The sequence below is a fragment of the Podarcis pityusensis genome, assembly GCF_964106645.2.
Source record: "Podarcis pityusensis genome assembly, chromosome: 5".
Classification (NCBI taxonomy): Eukaryota; Metazoa; Chordata; class Lepidosauria; order Squamata; family Lacertidae; genus Podarcis; species Podarcis pityusensis.
Window position 1 is genome coordinate 44,474,443 of NC_138032.1, and position 21,339 is coordinate 44,495,781.

The window sequence follows — 21,339 nt, forward strand, 5'->3', positions numbered from 1 at the left end:
CAACCTAGCAGTTTGAAAACACGTCAAAGTGCAAGTAGATAAATAGGTACCGCTCCGGCGGGAAGGTAAACGGCATTTCCATGCGCTGCTCTCGTTCGCCAGAAGCGGCTTAGTCATGCTGGCCACATGACCCGGAAGCTGTACGCCGGCTCCCTCAGCCAATAAAGCGAGATGAGTGCCGAAACCCCAGAGTCGGTCGCGACTGGACCTAATGGTCAGGGGTCCCTTTACCTTTATCTAAAGGGGAGGCAGAATTGGATAGCTCCAAACAGCTCAGCTGGTAGAACTTTATGTAACTATAAAATGTAAAAACTGGTCTAATAACATCTATTACTGTAGTAATATTATAACAACAAATTTCAGATGCTCACCCCACCCCACCTCCAATATCTGAAGTCAATAATGCTACCTGAAGGAGAACAAAATTATAGACTAGATAGGCTCTTCTGAATGATGTTCTCATGTGAATACACAATTCACAATTCAAGGTGGATCTTAGCATATGAAGATTCCAATTTCATAAAAGCTGTACAAATCGGTTACGAATGAGATGGGGGTTGACGGTTAACAACAATTAAAAAATCTTAATTTTAAAAAAGACTGCTGGAATAAACAGGTCTTGACTAACTGACTGAAAACAACAACAGAGAGGGAGGGGGTTATATACGTGGCCTGGGAAGAGGTGCTCCATAATGCACGTTACCATTTACAGTGGCACCTCGGGTTAAGAACTTAATTTGTTCTGGAGGTCTGTTCTCAACCTGAAACTGTTCTTAACCTGAAGCACCTCTTTAGCTGCACAATTTCTGTTCTTATCCTAAAGCAAAGTTCTTAACCCGAGGTAATATTTCTGGGTTATGTATGTATGTAACCTGATGTAACCTGAAGCGTATGTAACCCGAGGTACCACTGTAATGGGGAAGACACAAGATTATTTGAAGTAAGTGAAGTAATATATATTACATCTAAAGAGCCTCCCCCTCCTCATGTGAGACCATTGTCTAATGCCTAAAATTACCTAAATGAACCACTGTTTGGAGGAGAAAATGAAGGATTAGATCTGTTATGAATCTCTGGGACAGCTAGTTCATACTTACTGTACCTTTGTCTCAGTACAAACAGCAGGAGATGCATTTTCACCTCAGTGTATGTGAGCAACTGCCATACTAAAATAAAAAAAAAAAAACTGTGAGCATATGAATGGTACAGCATAGCACTGAAGGCTAACGTAGATGTAATTATGTATGAAACAGCCCACTTAAGCGGTTGAATGAATTGTATCATATTTTTTGGTGCCTCCTAGAGTTCTGAGCTTATTTGAAACTAGTGCATTCAGATGATTCAGATTCAGCTGAATAGGTTAATTTTCTTTCCTTCAAACCATTCAGAATGGCCACTACATTTTGGATGGTGAGCCACTGGCAGAGCTGTCCCTCAGCTTCCTGGCATGGTGATCTGTTGCCCCGGTGCCTTCATGAAAGGAACGCTATTATCAGCTGGATGGCTCATGCTCTCAGCTTGACCCGCCTTTCCCTCTCCTTTATGCACCTCCTCAGTCACTGAAGCCGCCACAAGGCAGGTGCCTCTCTTGCCAAAAACCAAGGTTGCTTCAGAGGCAGGTGCATTCAGACACAGGGCGCATAAAGACAGGCTGCAGATTCTCTCCAACCAAGAAATGCTGTGATTGTCACCGGTAATGGAAGGATCAGACGATGCTTGGGTGAGTGTTTGGGTATCATGGAGATTCAGGAAGTGAATTGAATGCAGTCGGCTGTGGGAGCTGTGCCGCGTGTGCTGAGAAGCAGGACAAGGATTCATGTTCGGCGTGTGAATGAGCATCTTACTCTAGTCTAGAGCAGCTGCCTTTTTAATCTTGCCTATCCTTTACTAACAATGCCAATATGTCTGATGGTCCTGGACCTATCAAAAGATCCCGCCGCGTTGGCGGAAGGCCGAACCCCCCCCCCCCCAAAGGACCCTGCGCGCTCCTCTCCTCCTGAGCTTTCAATCTGCTGCCCCTTTAAATGTCTTTGGTAGTTGGCGGATTCTCTCACTTTGCCCAACAGTTTCCGCCACACTTAACATGGCCGCCACGCGGCTCCTTTCATTGGCCGACGCCCAAGAGGGCGGAACCTACGCCTCATGTCTTCTGCTTCTGCGGCGGTCTTTTAAAGAGCAGCGGAGGCGGCCAATGAAAGAAAAGAAGGCCCTCCTCCTGCCCAATGGGGAGCATGCCGTAGGTGGGGCAAGCCTCCCGGGGTACACCAGTTCACGGGTCAGACTTCACAGTCGCCGGGTGAAGAGAGCTGGGGAGCGGGGGGTGGGGTGGGGGGATGGAGAGGAGGCTCCTCGGTGCAATGGCTCTGCTCCTCTTCCAGGCCTTGCCCGAGGGGCTCCCGGCCAGCGTGGAGCCCGCGCAGGTAGGAAGGAAGGGGCGGGGAGGAGGGGCCAAAGGGTGGGGAGGGAGGACTCGGGGTTCGGGCCTCTGAGGTGAGGCGAGTGAAGGGCAGGGCGGGGAAGCCCAAAGGGGGTTGCGGAAGGAGCAGCAGAGAGGCCTCTGCCCCCGCTGCGGGGAGGGCTTGAGGGTAGGTCCGAGGTCGGCTGCTCAGAAAGGCCCGCGAGGCGAAGGGCTTGCGGGAGATGAAGGGGCACCCCCGTTGGAAAGGCTGGTGGGGTCATTTGTTGTGGCGAAGGGTGTAATCCTTGGGATGTTGTGCTTCTCGCAGTAGAAAATGTCTGGCACATTAAGCCTTCCTGGGGAAAACGAAATGTGCATGTTAAGTTGTCATTCCTGATTTCATACATTTGCTTCCCTGAATGTACAAGTGCAAGTAGGGTTCACCCTCTGGCACGCTGTGGGCTGTTTATATCATGTGGTGTTTTGCACTTCGGTTCACACCTATACAGTGGTACCTCGGGTTAAGAACTTAATTCGTTCTGGAAGTCTGTTCTTAACCTGAAACTGTTCTTAACCTGAAGCACCACTTTAGCTAATGGGGCCTCCTGCTGCCGCTGTGCCGCCGCTGCACAATTTCTGTTCTCATGCTGAAGCAAAGTTCTTAACCCGAGGTAATATTTCTGGGTTAGCAGAGTCTGTAACCTGAAGTGTATGTAACCTGAAGCGTATGTAACCCGAGGTACCACTGTATATACAACACACACACACAACCTCTCTTGTGAAGGATGTACAGGCATAGATAGCATAGCTTGCCGCTATGGGGTGCAAGGCTCAGTCCCTATTCAGCTGATCCTACTGTTTATTTTGAAGGGCTAACCTGCAGGTAATAGACAGGTGTCCTTAAGGTGGTGTGTATTCTGTGTGGTTGAGTATAAAGTATGGCATGAAAAGTGGTCCTGAGTAAGAAAAATGTCATGTGTGAAGCAGTCCTAATTCCAGAATGCTAACTGTTTACATGTGTGGCAGCCAAATATATAGTGGCATCTTTTAAAACAGCAATCAAACTTGCCCTAGATAAGAGTTTTCATCAGATGTAACAAGTATGTAAGCCAAACAGGATAGTTTCTTCCTGGAAGAATGAATGGATGCAACTCAAACTTGGTAAATGGAAACCTACAGAAACTAGTGGGCGAACATTGTGTTCTCCCTAGGCATTTTATCTCTGACCTTAAGGTCGCTAAACTTTAAGTCTAGGACACAGAATTAGAGTGTCCAAATTTTTAATGAGTGCTCTCTCGTGGTCTAAATAAATGATTATCACACAAAGGGTAATTTGTCTCAAATTTTAGTGTTTCTCCTCCTGTATTCTCCTAAATGCAGTTTGTGTTGTTCCCCTGCTTTAGGAATTTGTTTTTTTGCATGTTACTTGTTGAAGTAGTTTCTTTTGCCCTTTTGTTTTTTTGTTACATATGTAATCTTTTGTTTTCGTGTGTAATAAACTGGTTTTGAAGATACCACAGAGTGCTCTTTTTTGCAAACATATCTCTGGGAAAGAGTGGAACTTTTTTGGAAAAGGAGGAGGAGAAGGGCTTGGCATTATTAGTGAAAGTTCAAAAATCTGGAACAGGGAGGTGGTTTTGTGGAAGAGGCATTTGATTGATGGTCATAGGATCAAGGCCTGTTCAGCTTCATTTGCTTTTGTTAATTCCATCAACCATACGGGAATGTTGTATATGTGTTTTCTTTTCGTGCTGACTTCCTGTATTTGCATAAACATACTGGGTTTAAATTTGCTTGAACATGCTTTTACCATTCTATCTTTTCAGTTTCAGTGAACAAATAGTTTATACCATAAACTTTTGGGGCATTACAAACTTTACAGATTTTGCTAATGCATGTGGAAGGTATATATGTATGTCCTGATCAAGGAAAGTAATAGTCTCGCTCTAGTCTGCCTTGGTCAGATCACACCTGACGTGCTGTGTCCAGTTCTGGGCACACAATTTAAGAAAGATATTGACAAGCTGCAATGTGTGCATAGGAGGGCAGCCAAGACGATAAAGGGTCTAGAAACCAAGCCTTAGGAATGGTTGAGGGAGTTGGGTATGTTCAATCTGGTAAAGAAGAGACCGAGAGGATATGTGATAGCCATCTTCAAATATCTAAAGGGCTATCACATGGAAGATAGAGCAAACTTGTTTTCTCCTGCTCTGGTGGGTGGGATTCAAACCAATGGATTCAATTTAGGAGTTTCTGACTAAACATCAGGAAGACATTTCTGGCAGTAAGAGCTGTTTGACAGTGGAACAGATTCCCATGAGAGATGGTGGACTTTCCTTCCTCCTTTTAAGCAGAGGCTGGATGGCCATCTGTCATGTATTGCCAGGGGTTGGACTAGATGACTCCTGGGGTCCCTTCCAATACTACAATTCTATGATATATCTTTAAGGCAACTGTGAGAAACATTTGGGCAAACAGATAGCTCAGTTGGTAGAGCACAAGACTCTTAATCTCAGAGTTGTGGGTTCAAGCTCCATGTTGGGCAAAAAGATTCCTGCATTGCGGTGGTTGGACTCGATGACCCTTGTGGTCCCTTCCAACTCTACAATTCTATGATTCTACAGCTTTTCATCACTCCTGGCGATTGGTGTTGCTTGCTGGGGCTGATGGGAGTTGTAGTTCATCAACATCAAGAGGGCCAAAGTTTCCCCACACCTGTTCTAAAGTATTTGAGATGGAGTGAATAATAGAGGTAGGTGCCACTCGCTAGCAAATGATCCTTCCATGGCAGTTGATTTCTTCTATGCATCCTTGCCCAATTCCTAATTACTGTCTATTTGTGTTCAAGTGGTGACTGATGAACCACATTGCTAGTGAGTCAAGGAAGAGGAACTTAGATAAAATTGAGTGGAGATAAAGTTTATTTATTATTTATTTATAAAAATATTTATAAACCACAAAAGCCTATAGAAGGCATCTAAGCATTGTCCAACTAATATTAAATCACAGTCAAGATAAGAAAAATATAAAAACAGAAACGTTGTAAATAACGGGCCAATCTCTTAAAATCCATCAACTGAAGAGACCTGTTGATACAAGAAAGTCTTGAACAGATGCCTAAAAATAAGAAGTGGTGCTTGGTGGATTTTTATTGAGAGAGGGTATTCTAGGGTTAAAACTGTCCCCTTATTGTAGAGTTTTCCATTTTAATCATAACAGAAATCACTTGTTCTCCATTCTCTTCCACATGCTTAGACTGAAGTGAACAGGGATCTCATATATTCATATACTAGGATCTCAAGGTATTCCTGGAGAGATTGTCCTAGATGCTATATGAGGGATGCAGAGAGGAGGGCTGTTAGGGCAGCTTCTAGGAAGGATGATTGCAGGTTTTTCCCTCTTACTATTCTTGACCAGTTAGATATTTGAGGTTCTTTGTTTTAGGAGCTTAACACCTTTGCTGCGCGTCATACTATTACAATACTGTACTTGAGCACAGACATCTGCCATGTTGTTTTATAATTTACAAAGCATTGCTAAGTACTGTATAAAAATTAAAAGTAACGCAGGCCTTTGCATAAGCTGACATTCTACAATCACATTTGTAGAGTCTTACCAACATGTAGGTTCTTGTTTTGAATTGCTGTTTTAGTTTGTTGGAACTTAGGTTAGAGGGGAATGTTTAGAGCCTTGAGTCTTTTGGATGAAATACATACAGTAGACTTTAGGTAACAGGCTGAAAACTGCCTGTCCTGAACAATCTCTCTTGGGTGTTTGTTATGATGCCGTAAAACATTTGCCAAGGTTTAAAGCTTAGGGGGAAGAGAGAAAGCCCACTGCCAAACACTATAACTTTTGTGAGAGAAGTGACTTGAAAAACATTCGCACAGGCTGGGGTCTGTCCTGTTGCTAACAATTCGGGAACAAAGACAGGATGCTCAAGTCAGTATTGTTGGAGGGTGTAGGACGCTGGAGAGCCAAATATGGTGGGGGTGCAGCAGGTAGAGCTTCCATTCAGGCATGTGATGAAGGATGAATGAATGAATGGGAGAGAAACATAGGAGTTCTGTGTAGTTGGTAGGAAACTTTTAACAGCTTGAGGCCAGTTTACCGGTACTTAAAGGATATCCTTACACCATATATGCCCACTCAGCCACTTCAATCCATGGAACCTGTACTTTTGCAAGTGCCACATTATGTTTGTTCTACACTTGTAAATAATTGATCTTTTAGTGTGGCAGCTCCTGCACTCTGGAATTCCCTGTCCATTGACATTAGGCAGACACCTTCACTGTATTCTTTTCAGCATGTGCTAAAAACTTTCCTGTTTAGGGGAGTCTAGCCAGACAGGTGAAGTTAACCTGTATTTAAGTCTGTAATTTTAGCTTATAATGTATAATTTTAACTGCTGATTTTACTCATTTTCAGATTCTTTAAACTTGTTCCTAACTTTGAGTTTTATTATTAATAATAATAAATTCTTTTTTGTTTTCTTTTAGATGTTAGTCACTTGTTACCCAAGGTCTCTAACTGACTTACAACACTGTTAAAAACACAAATAAATATAGCATAAAACAGAACACGACGTATATTTTATATTTTTTGTAAATTGCTTGGAGGTTTCATATACAATTAAGCAGTATATAAATTTTATTAGATAGATAAATAAAAGGTGTGGACAGAGAAGCAAAGGCCCTGGGGAGGCATAGAGATTGTTCTTGTTTGTGCATGTAGCAAAATTTCACATGCTGGAACTGAAATTTCATTTGTAATAATAATAGTTATTATAATTTTGATGTTTTTGTATCCAACTTTATTCCAATCTGGAGCAGAAGGTGCCTTTATGTAGTAAATCATTAAAACAAGCATCTAAATTAAACATAACTGTAAAATCATTACACTGTAGAGTACTAAAAAGTGGTGTGTGCACTGTACCCCAATGTAAAACAGATCTCAGATAAAAAACCTGGGTAAAGATAATTTTCAAATGGTGCTTAAACATGTCAACCGCAGTGTTTCAAGCCTCATAGAATATACTGTTGAAAGACACTACTTCACATTCATTCTAAAGAGCCAGAATCTAGTTCAACTTTTGATACTTTCTGAACTTGGTTTTGCCATTGTAATGGAAACTGCAGTTGTCTATTTGATGTGGAGATGTATGGCGGTCAGACTCTTTAGATTATCTGGAAGTGCAAATCTGCAAGCACAAAGGGCAACATGTGTTAGGTTTGATTCAAATTTATTTGCCTTTTCCTCCATGTGCCTTTTTATGGAGGTTGGTGCAGTTTTAAGTAGAATACCTTAGTATTGCAATAAATAAGACCTTAGTAAGGCAATAAATAAGTGTTACGAGTAGCATAAACTGGATTCAGAAGGAATGCTTCAGCTGTGAATGATATTTGAACAATGCAGAGGAAACTACTGATTTCATACAGTTCTAAAGAGGTAGAAAGAAGTTATCTGTTTTAATAATTATCTGACTATGAATTTGTAAGCAGAAAAAAAGTTTGGGATATGTTGGTAAAGTATTGACAAAAAACATTGTAATAGGGAGTGTAAATGGGAAAAGGAATGCATGGAGATTGGGATTTTATAGTGGGTAACACCTTCAAAACTATGTTCCATGCTGGATATGGTGATGGAGGAAAATATGCTCTTTAATGTGTTTCTTGGAGAAAAGAGGAGCACAACTTTCCATAACCTCAATAAGACTGGATTGCAGTGTGGCAGCAATTCATAGTACTGACTGAGTGCTACTTTTTCAGGAATGGCTTGGGAGGACAACTGATGTTCTAATATGGAAACTTGAGCCTTAGCCTAGTAGCAACTGCCTTTGTTGTAGTATGCATGTGCTGACCAGCGGCAGTTGCCACAAACTCTTGGTGTATGTGCCAGATGTATGTGAAACTTTGGCCCCTTTCTGCAGCTTTCTAAGAGCAATTTGGCCTGGAGAAGCAGAGCTCATCAAACATGTTCAATGCATAGTAAGGTCTCATGGTGAGTAAGACAAAGTAAAATACAGTGGTACCTCGGGTTAAATACGCTTCAGGTTACAGAGTCCGCTAACCCAAAAATATTACCTCGGGTTAAGAACTTTGCTTCAGGATGAGAACAGAAATCGTGCTCCGGCCGCGCAGCGGCAGCAGGAGGCTCCATTAGCTAAAGTGGTGCTTCAGGTTAAGAACAGTTTCAGGTTAAGAACAGACCTCCGGAACGAATTAAGTACTTAACCCGAGGTACCACTGTACTTCAAAATCTTTCAAATTAAGTCATAGAGGCTCATTTAAGTTTGTGACTATAGCATCTTCTTCTGTCTGGTTTTGCATTCTTGCATGTAGGGTTGATGAAATCTCTGGGGCACTAATTTCAAAACTTACTTGGAGTTCTGTATGTGGTAATTCCATGACATTTTGGCTGAGTCCATCTTTACCTGTTTCCTTGTAGAATGATTTTGCAAAAACTAAATGCCTTTATGTTTTTCTCTCATGGTTGTAAAATAAAGCATTAGTGTTAACTGGATATTCCCCTTTCTCTTGATCTCTCTCCAAACATCTTGTGTTGGAGTTAATTCACCTATAACTAATGCGGTTTTTGGATAAGCCGTTATCAGTAACTTAAGAATTCAACATTTTAACTTTTATGTAAGCCTGCATTCCAGCCAAGATAATCCTCCCTTCCTTTGACTAGCAGCAATAGTTCCCAGTTCTTTTGATCATGCCTCATCTTGTGAGCCAAAGTAGGGTCAAAACAAGTCAATCTTGAAGCACCAGGAACCAGTAGGTGACATTCTTACCTCAAACTGAATGCTGACTGTAGTAGTTTTGTCTGATGTTGGGGGATCATATGCCGGTTTCTTTCCCAGCTATTTATTAAAGAAGTTGCTTTCTGAAAAGCAATGAGGCTAGCCGCCATTTACTGAGGAAATTATATAGCGGAACCTCGTGTTACGTACTGTCCTCCTTGCGAACGCTTCAGGTTACGAGCTCCGCTAACCCGGAAGTAGATGCTCCCAGTTGAGAACTTTGCCCCGGGATGCGAGTGGAAGTCATGCGCTGGCAGGTGGCACCATTAGCGAAAGTGCGCCTCATGTTAAGAACGGTTTCAGCTTAAGAATGGACCTCTGGAACGAATTAAGTATGTAACTGGAGGTACCACTGTACCCTACCTTTCAGTGTTGCTGTTCTCAGTGCAGCTAACAAATCCTATGAGAATGAAAAGCAACAGCCCAGATTCAGTCCATCTGGTGTGTAAGTGGAAGTCAGTGGAAGGGCTCCCTTTAGTACAAGAGGGCTCTCCTCCTCCCATGTGCCCCCCTCCATCTCCCAAATCTGGTTCAGGAAAACCCCCAGAACAGCATGCAGAGAGAGGGAATCATTCCACCTGGCAGGCAGAAATTTTTGCACTGATGGGAAACGATCAGAAGAATCTGATGTTGATTTCCTCCCAATAAAATCAGTATATTGACAAGACAACATCACAGCAGGGTCTTTTAAATGTGGTTGTGGGATCAGAGGGTTATTGTTTTGTTTCCGTTATAACTATTTATTTTGTTTTTCTATATTGTATTTTTATCTAGTTAACCGCCCTGAGATCTTTAGATGAAGGATGGTATATAAATTTAATAAATAAAATGAATATAAGATACGGAAAAGTCTTTGCCTGGTGCCAAAGAGGCTTGAGTGGATTCTAGGCACACCATCTTTATTCCTATTGTGGCACTAATCCTAGTCCAGCATTAGTAGCTTGAAAACTGAACAAGTTGTTTAATGGGCGAAAAGGGAAGATAAGGAAGGCATGGGGAAAGGCCTGTTTGCTTCCTCTTAGAAAGTTTCCTCTAGTGACTAGTCACTCCCAAACAAATCAATGTGGTGTTGAAATTATCTATATTGTATTGCAAGTAGCTTTATGCCAAAGGAAATTTTTCACTTTTAATTTCTTTTTTTTAAAGCTGTATAAGTGCAGGTGTATTTACTGTCATTTAAGGAAAGTCTGGTGTGTGTGTGGGTGTGTGTGTGTGTGTGTGTGTGTTTTAATAGCGTCATAGCTGCTCTAGCAGTTGGATTGTGCTATTTCTCATGAGCACTCTCCAATATATGTCTGTGACAATCACACTCAAATGTAAAGACAATTGCAGCTGGTCATCCTTCTGGGACCTAGTTTCAACTTTTTCAAGGGTGTGTTGTGAAAGCCTGCAAAACCAGTTCGACCCAATCCCAAACTTGGATGCTCAAATGAGTTTATGTGCTGCAGACAATGGTTCATGTATACAGTAGTATCAACTGACATAAGAAATAATAATGCTGAGATGGTAATCATGCTGCTGTGTCTTATATCGCAGCTTGTTCCCATAATGTATATGGGTCCTGGAGTAATAGATATCACCACGTTGTGTATCTCTTTCACCATATGTATTTGCAGAATTATATTTATTGGAAAATGCTCGATTTATTTCATATAGTCTCCCATTCTGGAGTAATGGGGTATCTCTCATGATTTTACAGCAGCATTACAAAAGACTTGATTCATGTGAACAGCGGATTTGAAATCATCCATAATGTTTACTACTACAGGTCTGTATTAATATTCTGCTGTTCTGGAGTGTGACTAAAGTGTTTTTATGTTTAGTCCGTAGTGTCTCAGGGCTTTATTCTCTTTGATCACAGATTGAGATTAAATTCTAGTACTACTGGTTGTTGTTGCTGTAGGGCTGCTGAGATCAGGACTTCTGTAATTCTGTGCCTCACAGTCTCAAACTCTGGACAGACTTGCTTCATTTGGATTATTCATTCTGCTTGTACAATTTCGGGCTTGTTCAGAATTTACTGTTTGGTCTGGGTTTAGGGGAAAGATTTGGATTTGGTATATTGTAGAAGGGAAGTTGGTATGTTGTAGAAGGTCAGGGATCTGTGGGAAAGAATTTGAGGACATATTGAAAGGTGGGGTGTAAAACAAAGTAATTTGCAAGATTCTGTACATACAACCTTATGAATTGTAGAAACAGAGTTTTCTAGACTCCCTGGTTGAGGGAATTTCAGCTTTGAATAAGCTCTAGTGTTAAGAAATCTGTTTCATTTTACTAATATGCAAGATAAATGAGTGTTTTTCAGTTTTTCATATTGCAACAGCTGTTTCAGCTTGATTTCCCCAAGACATGAGCTTAACTGTGGGTTGAAGCAAGGCCCAGATTTACAAAGTACAGAGTACAGGTCTACTGGCCTTGTACTTTGCCGTGCTTAAACAGTCTTGATCTGGATGAAATAGAGGTCATTTGAAGGCACATTGAATTGTGAAAAGTTTGCTTCTGAGTACTTCTAGACTGAGAAACAGTAAAACCTAAAGTTGGTGCGGGATTTCTTTGCTAAAGACTCCTGTCGTCTTCACAAAACTAAAGTTCTCAGGATTCTTTGGCTAGCAGTCATGGCAATTTAAACAGATTTGAAGGTACAGTAGATTGATTTTGTGGTATAGACACCCCTTAGCAGATATGCTCTATATACTTCAGTGCAGCAAGCTGAATTTTATAGAGAGAGAACTTTTACATGTCTGGAAGGGTCCCAGGGACACAGTGCTCTACTGTAAACAAAAATAAGCATCCCACAGTGCTTTTAAGATCTAATTTGTATGGTCAGGGATTGGACAGCATGTGGTATGTCTTGCATAAAGTAGTAATAAAATCAAGAGTGAAAAATCTTTTTCCTCACAGCAGCTCATGTGTAACTTGATCCTGAAGGCCCACCAGAAAGATAAATTTCTTAGCTCATCAGGTTCTACAATTATAAAAGAAAGAGAGACTTTAAACCAACAGGTTAAATTAGGCCATGGAATGAGAGCAAGTTTACTTAAACTGATAGTGTTATATTTGTATTTATGTTGGACTGACACAACCTCATCAAGCTGTTTTTATCTTCATTCTGGACATTTTTAAGGCCCAGGACAAATTGCGATAGCTAAACAGGTTGGGACAGGGGAGGGGGGAAGCATTTTGACTATTTGCTGTTCATTTTGACTAGGGTTGCCATATCTCAAGAATTTTCCAGATGTATCTGGATTACTGCAGCCGCAAGTAGTACAGCTAAATGTATGGGAAATTCCAGGTGTATGGCAGCCCATGTCGGCAGTGTCAACAACTTCTCTGTCTGGATTTTCACTTTTTGAAATATGGCAACCCTAATTTTGCTGCTTTCTATTAAGAACAAGTTTTCTTCCTAAAACAGCACTGGGAAACCTATGGCTCTCCAGGTCTTGGACTGCCAACTCCCATCTGCCCTAGCCAGCATGGCCAGTGGTCAGGGATGATGGAAGTTGTAGTCCACAAACACTTGGAGGGCTGCAGGTTCTCCAGTGGTGTCTTAATAGAAAGCTGATTTGACTACCTTAACCTCTCATTTTTAATAACCAGCTACCAAAGAGGTGACCAAAATGAATAGGGTGTTAATAGAAGACATGGTGAAACTGACACTGCATTCTTAAAGGTACAGTAGTAAAAAGAAAGTCTCAGAAGAAAGGCAGCAAAACACATGCAGAGATAACTGTCTCTGCATGCCTTGATGGCCTCTCCTATTTACATTGTGCAGGGTAGGAAAAGAGCAAGGAGAGGATGTCATGCAGCCCCATGCTTTTTCCTAAGGTAAAGGAAATACAAACTATGCATGTGCATTGCAAGTTGCTTAACATTTTGTTAACAGATTGAGTAATCCTTGCAGCTCACAGTTGGGAATGACATGTCCTTTGTACTTGCTGTGATTATTAAAGTGCTGAACAATCCCTACTCTTACTCCACTACATGCCCTCACTTGTGAAGTATCTAATCTTTATGCTGCTCAATAGCTTCCTGGGATACCTATAACAAATGATCTCTGATTTAATTATATCTGCCCAGTACCTGTATTTTTCCTTCTATAAGACGCTCCCATGTATAAGATGCCCCCTATTTTGGGGGCCTCAGATTTAAGAAAATGGGGAGAGATGGCCCCATGTATAAGACGCCCCCTAATTTTTGACATTATTTTTTAGGAGAAAAACCTAGTCTTATACATGGAAAAATACGGTATATAGAATCATATTTGCCTCTCTGTTGCAGTCTGAACCCGCTCCTATTCTTTACTGGAAGAAAGTGGCAGAGGGTACTTCTGGCCATGTTTCTCACTCATAGCTAGTTATGCGGGGAATCTGTAATGAAATTGTAAACATGGACACAGAGTTCTCTTATATGGGAGGATCAAATGACATCTGCCCCCTCATGGAGATTCTGACTGTTCTCTGTCTGCCTGATCATTCCTCCCTCTTGGCAGATCTGATGTTGTGAAATGAAAGGGCGGGTCTAAATTTTTCAGGTAACAAGTATGTTTACTTCCATCCTGCTGAGCTATGAGATGCGCATGGTTTGGTTTCACTTCTTGAAGGTACTACTTGTTGGCTGAATCTTAGATACCAAAAAACTGAGTTGTTCACAGCTGTGATTTGTCAGAACACTTGGAGAGTTATATTGCATATTGATGTGGAACTTATGTTGTGTAAATATTACTGCTCTTTTGGTCATTGAAAAGAACCTGGACGCTTCTGAATGTGATCAACTTCTGTCTGTGAAATTGGCATGTAGTTCTCAAAGCATCTCTCTTCTTGTAAGGAATAATGTTAGATTGCTTCTTCTCACTCCCTCTTCCTGTCTGGTAGTAAAAATACTTGAACTTTGTAGTGACTATATGTGGTTTTAATGTGATGAAGATAAACTGCTGTAGTTTATGCTATCTAACCAATTAGATACTTTCAGAAATCTATATTCAAAGAAGTCGCTTGCCAATGTTCTGTCAGTCATGAACAGGAAATGGAATTTGAGATGAGCTATGAAGAATGAAGCAAGCTTGGTGTTTATTGACTGGTATTGTTGGGAAGAAAGAGCCAGTTTAGCCACTATGACAATTGTTGTTGTCTGGGTGTACTTCTCTTCTTTCTCTTAGAGCAGTGAATGTACAGTGGTACCTCAGGTTACATATGCTTCAGGTTACATACGCTTCAGGTTACACACTCCGCTAACCCAGAAATAGTGCTTCAGGTTAAGAACTTTGCTTCAGGATGAGAACAGAAATCGGGCTCCGGCGGCGCGGCAGCAGCAGGAGGCCCCATTAGCTAAAGTGGTGCTTCAGGTTAAGAACAGTTTCAGGTTAAGAACAGACCTCCGGAATGAATTAAATACTTAACCTGAGGTACCACTGTATGCCTTTCACTCTTATGGAGAGAAGTAAGTTGCTGTGCTTTGGGATGTGGTTGTGGTGAAAGCAAAATATAGCCTCCATCACTTACATTACATGGTACAAAACCTTCTGATGGGTACACTTATAATGCTTGTGCACAATGTGAAAGTGCACTGGGCTTCTGCCTTGGGATATTTGCTTATATAACTCTTCCTGAAAAATCTTGGTGTTTCTTTGAGCATGCTGATGACTCTCTTTTGTGGGTGTGGTGCCATTTTACTTACATAAGGATCCATATTCGGATAATTGAGTTTACTATGGAATTCCTGCGAAATGCTCTGCCGGTAGAAATTCAGAAGGCACCTTCTGTTTCAACCTTTAAACACCTGCTGAAAACTTTTCTATTCTATCTGGCTTATGCAGGAAATTAAGAATACATCTGTCCATAATATTACTTGATCTCTGATGTTATAATTTTATATGGTTTTATGTATGAAACCATAGCAGGCGGGCCCCAAACCCCAGGGTGGGAGTGGTTTACAACAGTCATACATAAACTTATCTCTGATGTTATAATTTTATATGGTTTTATGTATGACTGTTGTAAACCACTCCTTTTAAAAAAATGAATAGTGGTATATTTTATGAATATTTTTTATAAAATAAATACAGAGGAAATGATGGGGAGAACCATAGGAGCCAACTCCTAGGGGTTTTGGGGGCTTCATCCCCCTCCTAAAATATTTGAGGGGGCTGGGGGCCCCCAAAGTTGATGGGCATTGCCATTCAAATAGAGTGTGTGCACTGCATCATGTGATTAGTTATCCAGGACAGGGCTCACCTACCCCCCAAATATTTTATTCAAGTTGGCACCTCTGGGAAGAACTGAGGGGTGCTTGAATACTAGATGCCAGTTTGTACTGCAAATGTCGAATTGCTATGTTGAAAATGTAATATGTATGTCTCTTAAGAATGAAGGTTTATGAGGAAGAGAATTAGTGGAATAATAGTGAAAGGAATGAATGATAGCTTTTTGCTATCATTTTTGCTAGTTTGGAGTCATAGTTGTAGTATGATGTCTGTGAAAGATGACAAGTAGAATTGTTTAAAGTGTACAAATATTAGTTAATGTGGTTTTAATTGTTAAAATATGTTTTGCTATCTATGTACACAGTGATTAATATGAGGGTGAATGAGTTTTTCCTGATGAAAGCAGCTGTTGGCTTCTTGCCTTGGATTTTGTAAAAACAAAGTAGGCAAGATTGCCTGTATATATGCATGGCCCTGATCTTCAGAAGGGCATTTTACTGGTGGTGATAATGTTGGCATTTTATGCATTTATTTAAAAGCTTAATGATTGCACAGCAGTGGATCAAAGGGTGTTACTGTTCTCTCTTGGGACAGCTAGCTGATAAAAAGTAGTGGTCTGGACTATATCAGACTATCACTTCTTCACATTCTCATATGCAAAATATTGGAAACCATCCATGACTTGCTACTTTTTAATTTCCTCACAGCTGAGGAATACACTTGCTGATACCACTCTTGCAAAATCTTTGCTATGCATCTTGGACATGTAATTAGCTGAATATGAATACCCAGGACATTGTCTCTGTTCACAGCTAATATGCCTTCTGTTGCACTCTGTTCAGGTGAGGGATTTTGGAACTTCAGTGGTTTAATAGCTATCTAGTAAGTTACCTATAGTTAAGCAAATAGAAGTTATTTTTGTAAATTTGAACCTGGTAGAGCATTGACGTTGGGACACGGGTGGTGCTGTGGTCCAAACCACTAAGCCTCTTGGGCTTGCCGATCAGAAGGTTAGCGGTTCAAATCCCTGCGACGGGGTGAGTTCCCATTGCTTGGTCCCAGCTCCTGCCAACCTAGCAGTTCAAAAGCACGCCAAAAAGTGCAAGTAGATAAATGGGTACCTCTCCAATGGGAAGGGAAACGGCGTTTCCGTGCGCTGCTCTGGTTTCAATGTTCTGTTGCACCAGAAGCGGCTTAGTCATGCTGGCCACATGACCCGGAAAAACTGTCTGCGGACAAACACCGGCTTCCTTGGCCTGTAAAGCAAGATAAGCAGAGGGGGGAACCTTTTTTAGACCGTCTAAACCTGCAGAAGAGAGAGTAAAGAAAGGTAAATTTCCACCGTCTTGAACCTGGGAGCGGGGTGTCAGGACAGATGTTTTGGGGAAGTTCATTGACTGTGGACAAACGTTTTTGACAGATAGTCAAAAAAAGAGAAACATATTGATTCCATTGTTCCCTTTTGCATTTAAAAGGAACAAAATATCTGAAAAAGGAAAGGAACTTTGTTGCTAGATCTGCTTTTAAAAAGACGGATACAAATAGAAATTGTTTCCCCTAGAGGGAGCTTGTGAAACTGTTATTAGAGTCGATCTGGGGAGCCTTGCAGCTGTAGAGATTAAAGATCGTGGGACCAGACTTTGACCTTTAACAAGAATGTGCTTAAAAGAAGCTTTAGTGCTTGCTCTTTGCAAGACAAGTGCTTTATTGGAACAGTTACATGAGAAGATGGATTTGAAGACTGTTGCAGTCGAAAATTTTGGACAAACAGTGAATACCTATATAGAACCCACTCAGGAATTAATCCAGGAATGTGCTTTGACAGATCAGACAAAGGAGGAGGTTGTTGCTGAACCTCAAGTAGCAGAAATGGAGAGAGCTGCGGCCCAGCAGGAACATGAGTTGTTGGATTTGACGAATGAATCTGGAAAAAGTCAGATTTGGAGAGATGGAGTTCTGTTTGGCTTGGAGATGGGGGGCTGGATGGATCCCCCTATGCAGGGATGTTTTGACCTTTCGAGTCTGGCTTTGGGCCAGGGGGAGTTGGGAGTTGTGGGGGCCCTTAACTTTGGAGGGACTTTGAAATATGCCTTTAAATATCACATGGATTTCAGTGTTGACTATGGAAAATGGGCTGACTTGTCGAGAAGGGACAAAGATATTGTCAAGTTGGAGTCTCCCCGAGAGAAAGGAAGGAAATTAAGAATAAGATCAGCAGAAGATAAAGTAAAGTACAGGTATAAATATGAAGAAGACCTGCAGAAGGGACATGGAAAAGACTTAAGAGCCTCGGATAGAAGGTCACCAGGTTGATGGACTAGATGGATGGGATAGAAAGGACTGACAAAACCCGAGACCAGGAAGAAGAGACGATGGATGAAGATTGGAAGAAAGTTTTAAAAATTTATTTAGAAAATCATTGTAAAATTAATGAGTATTAGAAAAATGTTGGAATGAAATTATTTGGCTTTAGCAGAAATGTTAAAAAAAAAAATGTAAGAATATGTTATGGTTAAAAGAATTAGGTATAAATAAGACTTAAGTTTTAAGCTTTAGGGTTTTTTATGGTAAGATAAGGTTAAAATAGATTAAGGTAATTTAATGACAGAATATTGTGAAAGATGGAAAGGATTTGCTGAGATAATTAATAACTAGAATACAAAAAAGGGAGGTGTGAGGAGGTCGATGAAATAAGTTAATGAAAGTTGAGGATTTGGGAATATTGGATTTGTTTTTAAATTTTTTGTTTATTTTTGCTTTTTGATTTTGATGTATTATGTGTTTTGTTTTTTCTCTTTGACTTTGGTTTTTATTGATTTGTATTGTTTAATTGCTATTTTTGTCTACCTTGTTCTTTCTTTCTCTTTTTCTCTTGTTTCTTTCCTCTTTTTTCTCTGTAATTTTAAATTCTCAATAAATATCTTTTTTTTAAAAAAAAAGTAAAGCAAGATGAGCATCACAACCCCAGAGACATCTGCGACTGGACTTAACTGTCAGGGGTCCTTTACCTTTACCTTTTTTAGAACATTGACAGGGTGACTGACCACTAAATAGGCAGATAGGGACAACTTTATAATGGTTTGTATATCATAAGAGAACATTACAGAAAGGTTTGGTCAGTTCCCATTGGCTTTGATCACAAGGTTTGGGTCCTGTGTACTTTGAAGATCATGTTTCCTCCTTGCTGTGTTTGCCTTCCTGTCTGGGCCATGTATTTCTAGTTTAAGCAGCAATGGCATATAGGGAATTGTCTGGCATACAGGGAATTGTGTTCAGTGGCTGTCCCAAAGCTACAAAACTCTCTTCTAGAGATTGTCCAAACTTGAACCATTAACCTTCCCGCTATAAAGCGGTACCTATTTATCTACTTGCACTTGGGGGTGCTTTTGAACTGCTAGGTGGGCAGGAGCTGGGACCGAACAACGGGAGCTCACCCTGCCGCGGGGATTCGAACCGCCGACCATACGATCGGCAAGTCCTAGGCGCTGAGGTTTTACCCACAGCGCCACCCGCGTCCCTGTAGTATCTTTGGAGGTAAATAAATCATTATTGCTCTCACTCTAGTGTCAGTCAAACCTGAATGGGTGGTTGGCAGAGATGTGCATTTAGATATGCTTGAATGTGAATTCTTACGTATGTACATCACAATGTGCGTCTATGTGTGAATACTTCTTTTCCTTTCACAGTCCTCTAGAATAGGAAGTAATACAGTACCTCAGTCTCACATGCTTAAAAAAACCTATCTCAAAAGTAGAGGGCAGTTTTTGAGTGCTGCAAAAACATTTACTAAATTTGCCCCCCCCCCTTCAGTTCAGCTCTTGTTTACTAGAGAAACATAAGAGGAATTGGAGAACAGCCTTTACAGCTTTGAAGACACTCAAACTCAGAACACAAGGGAGAAATGTGCTAAGAGGAAGGCATGCTTGGCAAATCCACACCGTGATCAACTCCCGCCTGGAAACCAATGTCCCCACTGTGGAAGGACGTGTGGATCCAGAATTGGCCTCCACAGTCACTTACAGACTCATTGTTAAAGCCGTGTTTATGGAAGACAATCTTACTCGGCTAAGAGTGATCACCAAAGAAGAAGAAGAAGACATAAGAGGACAATGGCCAATCTTATTTTTTTGCTGAAGTGTGTTCCACTCATTTCTCTTTCACAAAAAATCCTGTTTCTATATTTTCTCTTGCTCTTGGCAGCTTTTTTTCTAATAGTGACAAGAGGGTGATTTTTCATTGGAACCTGGGGAGGGAAGAGCTAAATCTCACCTTCCTGTGCACTTCTGTCCTGGGTCCCACATGCCTAGTATTAAATTTAAAAATTGGTCACTTAACTTAACACAATGGCAGTGTTTCCTTTTGGTTCTGGCCATGCTATGTCAGCACCTATTGGAACCAATCTGGCCCAGATCCCCATCTTTTATTTAAAAGGGAAGAGCTACTCTCTATGCTTAATGTATTTGAGAGAAAATGTGATGTGAGAGAAAATGTGCTGCTCGTATTCTGCCCAGTTGTTTAGTTGCTCCCATTGTGAAAGCTAGTAACAGAAGTCCCAGCTATGACTAGCATGTCAAGGAAGTACTCAGAAAGAAAAAGCAAATAGGCTAGAATCACAAGATGGAGCTTTCTGATTCCTATAGAACCAGGGTGGCTAGCTTGTTGACCATAGGCCATGTTGGCTGGACCTGATGGGAGTTGGAGTCCAGCAGAAATGGCAGGACACAAGCTAGCTACTCCTGGTTATAGAAGCTACTTTTCTCCACTGCAGAAGTTAGAGCAGCCCATAGAAGACAACAGAATATTAGTATACTTGTAACTTCACAGCCATGTACCTCTTCCCTTGCCCACTTTCCAAAAAAATGTAGTAATGAAGATGGGAATTCCTGTTCTTTCTAATTCAGTTCTTATTTCATGTGAAAACATGTATTTTCTTCCTTTTTAAACTTTGTAAAAATTGGCAGCTGTGGCAGAGAGCAGTTTACTACAACCCTGCAATGAAGCCCAAATCCTCTGTTAACCCTTCTGCAAGCCTGCAGTAGTGCCAGTTTGCATTTCCACCTTAAAATCTTCCAGTCACAACATCCTTCAGGTTGCAGCAAAGTTAATCTACCTAAATTTCCCCCTTGCACCCAACCCAACTCAGATCTAGCACTAAGTTGCAAACAAAACTCTCGTGCTTTCTAGTCATGCATGCTAACATATTATGCTTAAAGTTTTTAAAAACTACCTTCGTTTTGGAGTGGTTTTGTGTGTGTGTGTGCTCATACCAGCATTATGTTCTCAATTCCAATATGCATCTACTCTTTCAAGAACAGGTCAGAGGAACAAGCAGTGAATCTCCTGTCACTGATCCCTAGCGGCTTATTGGAAGCACAAACAGCTGCCAACAAAGAGGTGACAGTGGCTGGGCATGGAAATATACAACTTGGAACACAGCAAATGATATTAGTCTGTGTTTGCTTCCTTGCTCCAACCACTCCGATCATCATTCTTCTGTGTTCAGCATTTTTTCTGCTTTTCCTTCAGACAGTAAAAAGTAGAAAAAAAGTGGGGGGGGGGGAATATGATCTGAGAGAAATGAGAGAAAATGTGCTTGTGGTATTCTGCCCAAAGACAAGCCGGCAGTGTTCACTTTGACCTTTGCCTTTTATTGTAAGCAAGCTCCAACCTTTATCTTGTTCTCTCTTATGTACATTGTCCTGATCCTGCGTTCCCTCACCATGGGTGCATTTCAAACACTATGGGAATTTTCATCGTGAAGATGCAAGGGAGAATAAAAATCATGCCCCAATGTGCAATAACTGTTTCTCCCTCTCCCCATTTTTTGTTGTTGCTGTGAGTGTCATTAGAAAGGCTCTGAACAGATAAGGCTGAGGCAACTGGGTTTCTCATTGGAGTTCAAAAAAGGATCACTTTGGCAAACAAAAAACCCCCACC

At 41.1% G+C, this 21,339-nt stretch overlaps 1 protein-coding gene across 3 annotated transcripts in view; it reads left to right on the top strand.

Moving 5' to 3' along the window:
* Positions 1-1,567: 1,567 nt before the first annotated feature.
* WBP1L (WW domain binding protein 1 like) overlaps positions 1,568-21,339 on the top strand; it is a 47,058-nt gene continuing 27,286 nt past the window's right edge. The window contains exon 1 of one of the 3 annotated variants that reach the window (XM_081006220.1): positions 1,568-1,720. In XM_081006220.1, the coding sequence (XP_080862346.1) occupies positions 1,697-1,720 (24 nt within the window). In that variant the 5' untranslated portion in view covers positions 1,568-1,696. Of the gene's footprint in view, positions 1,721-2,275; positions 2,421-13,758; positions 13,804-21,339 lie in introns of those variants that run through there. The other 2 variants (XM_081006217.1, XM_081006218.1) reach the window with 2 other exon arrangements.